The 7,574-nt window shown below is 46.6% G+C and overlaps 4 protein-coding genes across 4 annotated transcripts; 2 read left to right on the top strand and 2 right to left on the bottom strand.

Moving 5' to 3' along the window:
* The first annotated feature begins 812 nt into the window (after nucleotides 1-812).
* LOC130314429 (histone H3) lies at nucleotides 813-1,284 on the top strand. Its single transcript, XM_056552719.1, has one exon. It carries the CDS (start codon nucleotides 819-821, stop codon nucleotides 1,227-1,229), a length of 411 nt encoding a protein of 136 aa, XP_056408694.1. The 5' UTR covers nucleotides 813-818; the 3' UTR covers nucleotides 1,230-1,284.
* Nucleotides 1,285-2,974: 1,690 nt separating this feature from the next.
* On the bottom strand, nucleotides 2,975-3,376 carry LOC130314434 (histone H2B 1.1-like). Its single transcript, XM_056552723.1, has one exon. It carries the CDS (start codon nucleotides 3,374-3,376, stop codon nucleotides 2,996-2,998), a length of 381 nt encoding a protein of 126 aa, XP_056408698.1. The 3' UTR covers nucleotides 2,975-2,995.
* A 231-nt stretch (nucleotides 3,377-3,607) lies between these two features.
* On the top strand, nucleotides 3,608-4,246 carry LOC130314432 (histone H2A type 1). The gene has a single exon (XM_056552722.1). It carries the CDS (start codon nucleotides 3,717-3,719, stop codon nucleotides 4,107-4,109), a length of 393 nt encoding a protein of 130 aa, XP_056408697.1. The 5' UTR covers nucleotides 3,608-3,716; the 3' UTR covers nucleotides 4,110-4,246.
* A 1,380-nt stretch (nucleotides 4,247-5,626) lies between these two features.
* On the bottom strand, nucleotides 5,627-6,179 carry LOC130314430 (histone H4). Its single transcript, XM_056552720.1, has one exon. The coding sequence runs from the start codon at nucleotides 6,162-6,164 to the stop codon at nucleotides 5,853-5,855; it is 312 nt and encodes a 103-aa protein (XP_056408695.1). The 5' UTR covers nucleotides 6,165-6,179; the 3' UTR covers nucleotides 5,627-5,852.
* Nucleotides 6,180-7,574: the final 1,395 nt, after the last annotated feature.

Raw genomic sequence — 7,574 nt, 5'->3', positions numbered from 1 at the left:
CACACATTACAATGCATATGCCTTTGTCCTAGATCCTCAACAAGAGACACAAGCTCCCGGCTTGACTATATTCTCCATATTAGAGAAAATGGTATCGTGGTGTTCATATAACATCTAGTTGTATCTGTTTGCGCCTCTGTAACAATTTTAGTGTCAGTTCTTGAGGAAATGTAAAGACTTGTTACAATTTGGCAACATGCAAAGTTTAGAATACAAAGCTCTCACCACCAGGTGTCGCTATTGTAACACACTAACTGATTTGTATATCCTGAAACTGTAAGAATTTCGTGCAGTGACTAATAGAAAATATTTATTGGAAATTATTAAAATTGATTAACCAGAAACGTTTTTCTGATTTTAACCCTCTACTCTACTTAATAGGTTGTGCACATATGAAGTTACCAACCCATACAGAGAATTACTGGGCATTTTGTTCGATCATGGGGGCGCCCTACTGTACTGCCCCATGTAAATGTATATAGAGATTGGAAATAGTGAAGCAGATAGAGCTCCGAGGAATTGTAGGCATAAAGGAGTCTGTATCCGAGGAGCGGGGAATCAGTGTGAACGCCCGAGACCCGGCATCGTGTCATACATGGGGGGCGCTATCATCGCTGAGGATGGGCCCCGCCGCTTCAGAACAAAGATTCATCACAGACGTCACATGTTGTTTTGGCGGGCTCTAGTTTGTATGAATCAGCCAATGGGATGAAGGGGTGTGGTTAACATGAGCCAATGGGGATGAGACCAGGAGTATAAATATTCTGCTCTGCGATCTCTTCCCATCATTTCTCCGCTGTGTACGTGTACAGAGGATCATGGCCAGGACCAAGCAGACCGCTCGTAAATCCACCGGAGGGAAAGCTCCCCGCAAGCAGCTGGCTACCAAGGCCGCAAGGAAGAGCGCTCCCGCCACTGGTGGGGTGAAGAAGCCTCACCGCTACCGTCCAGGTACAGTGGCTCTCCGTGAAATCCGCCGCTACCAGAAGTCCACTGAGCTGCTGATCCGGAAGCTCCCCTTCCAGCGCCTGGTGAGAGAGATCGCCCAGGACTTCAAGACCGATCTTCGCTTCCAGAGCTCGGCGGTCATGGCCCTGCAGGAGGCCAGCGAGGCTTACCTGGTGGGACTCTTTGAGGACACCAATCTGTGCGCCATCCACGCCAAGAGGGTCACCATCATGCCCAAAGACATCCAGCTGGCCCGCAGGATCCGTGGGGAGCGAGCTTAGATCTGCCCGGGACCCGCATACAACACAAAGGCTCTTTTCAGAGCCACCTAATTCTCCATAAAATGAGCTGATATCACCATCTTATGTTTTTCTGTCCCGATTGTCTTGCTGAGCTCTGAAATATAATCCCGGGATTGTTCTCTGTAGTTTGCCCTGTACTGTACCAGCGGCCCCTTCTATGTTACGGGTTATACTGTGACCCTGATCGGTAGAAGAAATATGAAGCGCTGAGTGAAAATTAGATTAATCGGGCGCTGGGTCCTAGTGCCGCCTCTCCCGGCCATGTGTTCCTTTAATTGGAGAGAGGGGATTTATTCGGTTCACTCGGTCCTGTTATCGGTTAATATGCCGGCTGCCTGCACCCTTCTCACGCACAGAACATCTCACTGTCCAGGCTGTAATGTAATAGACCATCAGCCCCATCATCCTCACTGATGACCGCACATCGCTCCCCGCACTATACAGCGGCTGTAATATCCAGGTAATGATACAACTGCTGAGTATAGAGAGCGGAGGAATGATTCCCTTGTATCCATCTGTACAATCCCAAGCCTCGGGGGCCAGAAGAGCCTCTGCTGTGCACACAACCCCTACACCTGGGGCTTTATCAAAGTCATCAATATATAGAATCTGGGCTAAGGGAGCGTTCAGTCCTGTATTCCGTTCATTGTGCAACAGCGACATCTACTGTCAGTTTACTGCAATCACATTACTAGATATCAGGTTCCCGTTAATTTTGTGGTTTTCTGTTTCTTTTGCGGTCAACTCATTATTCTATAAAGGATTACATTCTAATATCTGCTGATCAATAATAAACGTTAACCCTTTAACGTCTGATAGTGTGAATATATCGCTAATAGAGTAAGATCAGTAATAGTCCGATTCCTGACTTTGAGATACTGATTATGATGGAGGAAACTGGTATTATCCTTAATACTGTGGTGTCCTCCCTGCTGTGCATTGTGGGACTGCGTCATTATTGTAGTGCAAATTAACGCTAAAGGGTTAATAATGAGCCGTGTGCGCGGTCCCGTCCGATGCCTAATGCTCATTGGCTGATCACAGGACGTTCAGGATTTGAATTTCCCGCTTCCTCCAGACCCGATAACAATGGAGAGATCTCCCCGAGATGTAGAGGCTGATCCTGTGGCTGACTACTACCCTCATCCTCCTTGTTTATCACTTTCGCACAGATGAACATTTTTTGAGATCGTAGAGAAGAATGTGCGGACTAAACTTATTCTGGCGTCACCGCAACAAAGATAAAGCTGTGAGATAGGAGGACGGGAATTCTGTTCCGCGGTCCTGACCTGAGAGGGAGCGGGGATGAAGTGAGGGCTATAAAGCAGAAAACCGGCCCTGTGCGGAGGATCACATTCCTCTACAGAAAGTGTTATTCATTACACCGGTTATGTACAGACCATGGGGAGTATAGGAGGGATAATCGGAGACTACGGGTGGATGAGATTTAGTTACACTGACCAAATGTCAAAAGGGAAACTATAGAGAACTGATCTACAGCGCCCCCCGCTCCACCACAGGAGAATATACACCCTGCAGTCAGTGAGAACCGCAGCCGCCGCTCTGATCTCACCCGATCCCGGAGCAGAATATATATAGTATCAATAGACTGTACTGACAGAATAGCGGCCACATATACAGAAGAGAATACGGGGAATACAGACAGGAGAAGCACCAGCTCTATTCTAGACAATGTGGGTGGCTCTTAGAAGAGCCTTTGGGGTGACAGCAGAAGGGGGAGCAGGTTACTTGGCGCTGGTGTACTTGGTGACGGCCTTGGTGCCCTCGGACACGGCGTGCTTGGCCAGCTCTCCAGGCAGCAGCAGGCGCACGGCGGTCTGGATCTCCCGGGAGGTGATGGTGGAGCGCTTGTTGTAGTGAGCCAGGCGGGAGGCTTCCCCTGCGATGCGCTCGAAGATATCATTCACAAAGGAGTTCATGATGCCCATGGCCTTGGAGGAGATGCCGGTGTCAGGGTGGACCTGCTTGAGCACCTTGTACACGTAGATGGCATAGCTTTCCTTCCTGGTCTTCCTACGCTTCTTGCCGTCCTTCTTCTGAGTCTTGGTCACGGCTTTCTTGGAGCCTTTCTTGGGCGCTGGAGCAGACCTGGCGGGATCAGGCATGATGATCAGTCACAATACTTCTCCACTAAAACAGAGAGAATAATGATGCTTCCTCCTCCCACTGCAGCCGTATTTATAGGCAGCCCATGCAAATGAGAAATGCTGTCTGCTCGCTGTTCTACTGGAGGAGCAAATCATGTGACCTGTGGGAGTGTCATAAGCCCCGCCCAGTGCAGTTTATTGGTGTCTCTTTAATTCTCGTCACAATTGGCTGGATTCAAATGTACCCAATCACAGGAGCCGGAGGGCGGAGCAGGAACCTATAAAAAGCAGCAGAAAGGAAATTACGGTTACATCACAGAGAGGCTTCTTTTGAGCGTTTTACGGTTTACTTATCATTATGTCTGGACGCGGCAAACAAGGAGGAAAGGTTCGGGCTAAGGCAAAGACCCGCTCATCCCGGGCAGGACTCCAGTTCCCCGTCGGTCGTGTACATAGGCTTCTCCGCAAAGGGAACTACGCCGAGAGGGTGGGCGCCGGTGCTCCCGTATACCTGGCCGCTGTGCTGGAGTATTTAACCGCTGAGATCCTGGAATTGGCCGGTAATGCCGCCCGGGACAACAAGAAGACCCGCATCATCCCCCGTCACCTGCAGCTGGCCGTGCGCAATGACGAGGAGCTGAACAAGCTGCTGGGTGGGGTGACCATCGCCCAGGGAGGCGTCCTCCCCAACATCCAGGCCGTGCTGCTGCCCAAGAAGACCGAGAGCAGCAAAGCGGCCAAGAGCAAGTGATCGCCGCTCATCCCAGACCCATCCTGAACACCAAAGGCTCTTCTAAGAGCCACCACATTGTCTACTACAGAGCTGGCACCGCTGATCTTGTCTGATAAGGATTAGATTTGACATGTTCTTTATACGGGGTTATAGTAGAACTGATACGTTTCTTTCATTAACAGTATGAGAGGGATTGGACACCTTCACTTTTATAAAAAAAAAAAAAACTACCAGAAAACTTCCTATAGCAGATTGTGACCCTCAGCACAAGGACAGTTTCCTCCTCACTCCATCCCCGCTACCCTCACTAAGGGGGACGGGTACAGTTTCTACATATGGATTTTGAGGTGCAGCCAGCAATGTAATCACGTGTACAGGGACGAGACTAAGCGAGAAAGTCAAAATCTCCAATGAGCGTAAACTATCGGGGTTATTGCTCCACCTACAAAGTTAACCCTTCATTGTCCCTCGTTATTTATGCTCTTTCCCCTTCAGTCCCCGGAGCGCTCTCTGCTTCACTAGTCCCAATCCCTATATACGCTTACACGGTGCACTATAGTAGAGCGCCCCCATATTTAGTCTCCATTCGGGGCTGCATTGGCTTTATATTACGTTTACAAGAAATAAGCCCAATAATTCTCCAGATGGATAAAACACCATGTGCACAACCTATTAACTAAAGGGTTACATTAACCCCCAAGTCTCTGGTAAATTAATTGTTTCCTTATATCTATCCATAGATCGTCTGTCGCAGCAGTATAAATCGTTAGTTTATACAGATCAGATACATTGTGTTACAATAGCGACACCTGGTGGTGAGAGCTTTGTATTCTAATCTTTACATGTTACCAAATAGTAACAAGTATTTCCCAGGTGCTGATACAAGTTACAGAGGCGCAAATAGATACAACTGTGGATGGTGACTAAAACTTATAATAACACAGCACAATAATTTCAGCTGCTCTTATACACCCTGCTTATCCTATACCAGATATAAGTGTCCTAAGGGGATCTAGAACAAATAAATACATCTGCATTGTCCTCGATATAACATATAAAGTGATGTAATGTAGAAGGTTTGTATATTAGGGTGAGGAGTGACAGATATTTATCTCCAGGATCCTGAATTATATCTCTTTGTTGGAGCTGTCACCTCTGACCGGGCTTCGGGAGTCTTCGGGCCGCCAGGAGAGGAGAGATGCCGCAATATAGAACATGATCCGGCGAGAAAGAGGAGGGAAGCGGGTGTCGGCTAGTAATGTATTCTCCGCATTGTAGTGTTAGTACAGAACTCCCGGGCAGCGATCATAATCTGGGCCATGTAATGTTATACTACGGTCCCTCCACATGTTTAGGGGAAGGAGTCTCCACATCTATTATATTCATCGCTCTGTATAGAATCACATCTCCCACCTGATCTGCTACTAGTTCCCCCGACACTGAACACATCGGCCGATCTATATTTACAGCAAAGGAAACTACGGAGCTACTAAACTAAACACTTTGAGCACCATATACCGGAGCCACAGCTCGGGCCATCGAGATAAAATCCTTGCAAATCCCAAAATCGGGTTTCCTCTTCAATATGCAGCTTCTATATCTTAACCACGATAATTGTACAGACAAGGACAATACACTACGACAGATCTCCGATAACACACAGCAGTGTAAACACAAGGAATTGTAGCCTTTCCATAGAACATGTGGGCGGCTCTGAGAAGAGCCTTTGGGTTGGTGAGATGGAGCAGAGTAGAAGCAGAATTAACCTCCGAAGCCGTAGAGAGTGCGGCCCTGGCGCTTGAGGGCGTACACCACGTCCATAGCGGTGACGGTCTTCCTCTTGGCGTGCTCGGTGTAGGTGACGGCGTCACGGATGACGTTCTCCAGGAAAACCTTCAGGACACCGCGAGTCTCTTCATAGATGAGGCCGGAAATACGCTTCACACCTCCCCTGCGAGCTAGACGGCGGATAGCAGGCTTAGTGATACCCTGGATGTTATCCCGGAGCACCTTCCTGTGCCGCTTGGCTCCGCCCTTACCGAGACCTTTTCCTCCTTTGCCGCGTCCTGACATCCTGCTGGTTGAGAATTGAATGAATAACCTTTGAGGCGCGGAGTCCTAGCTTATATAGCACATGTGCGGACCAGAAGGAAAACTGTAACAAGATGACGTCCACATGGGCGTTTCCTTTTACTGAATTTACATTACCGGCCCCTCCCCCTTCTCTTTTGATTGGCTGAACACAGAATCGTTGGTGATTTTGAATTTCCCGCTCACCCTGTAATTCTCCGCTCTGGGAGAGAAGACACTTGTCCCGTGTTATGTGATCTCATGTTCAGGCGGCTCATTCTCAGGCTGCGGATGCCGGCACTTTCCGTATACAGTGACCGGGAATAATCACCAGGGCCCGTCCTGACATCTCCTGTTCTTATATAGAGGAAGAGGAGAGAAATCACCAAAGCTCCGGTATCAGCCAATCGATACTATGTATCAGGACTATAGCTCCGTACAGTGTTAACTCTTTAGTGTCCACATGTTCTGTTTCTTGTTTTATATCTGTACGGAGACTGCGGTGTGTAATGGCTGGGACTGTATATATTATATATAATTACACTGCAGTCACCATTCTATGTCCATTCTGATCTCTCACATATTGTCTCCGTTCTCTTTCATCCTACATCGTCATTGACCTATATTTACCCATGAAATTAGATACTAACGAACTCTTAATTAATTACATCCAAATGTTCTCTTTGTAGCGTCAATCATCATATTTAGTTCTATTAAGTTCATTGATGTTACTTTGATTAATTGGTCTTTTCACTCTCATTCCTAAATGTCATCTCCTGCCGGGGCTCGTTCCTACGATCGGTCTCCTACACGGTATAATATAATGGGTTACATAGAAAACTATTTACTGCCATGTTGTGGTAGCTGAACACAGTACAAGAAAAAAAACTTTTGAATAGTCTTTACATTCTTCAGCCTTACCACTAGGTGGGGACAAAGTACAGTGCAGCCTCTTCTAGGGATTCAGGCGAGAAAGGAAAAGTGTTGAACAGTGTCTTTTGCCATCTAGTGGCCGCAGAGCAGATTTCAGCGAAGTTCAATATAAAGTTATTAATTTTGGCCAAGTTTCTTTTCTCATTCTGCTATAATTTTAGCCCTTAATTAATTTGATTGTAATAGTGTTTAATAGAAATATGTATTTTTTTTTTTTATAATTATTTTTCTAATCTCCTTTTTACATTAACCCCTCAATGATGCTGTATTTTTTTTTATATATTTGTTTTCTCTTTTAACTTTTCACTAAAAAAATAATAATCAATATCTCTGTCAATGTTTCATCTACAGACCCATATGAAGGCTTGTTATTTGTGAGACCAACTACACTTTGTAATGGCATCCTTCACTTTACTACTAAGTCTACAGCAAAGCCAAAAAAAAGAGAAAATTATAGGGTGAAATAAACAAAAAAAGTTA

This window comes from Hyla sarda, unplaced genomic scaffold (assembly GCF_029499605.1).
Source record: "Hyla sarda isolate aHylSar1 unplaced genomic scaffold, aHylSar1.hap1 scaffold_1821, whole genome shotgun sequence".
Lineage (NCBI taxonomy): Eukaryota > Metazoa > Chordata > Amphibia > Anura > Hylidae > Hyla > Hyla sarda.
Note: the sequence above shows the minus strand (reverse complement) of the source record. Positions and strands in the feature narration are given on the sequence as shown.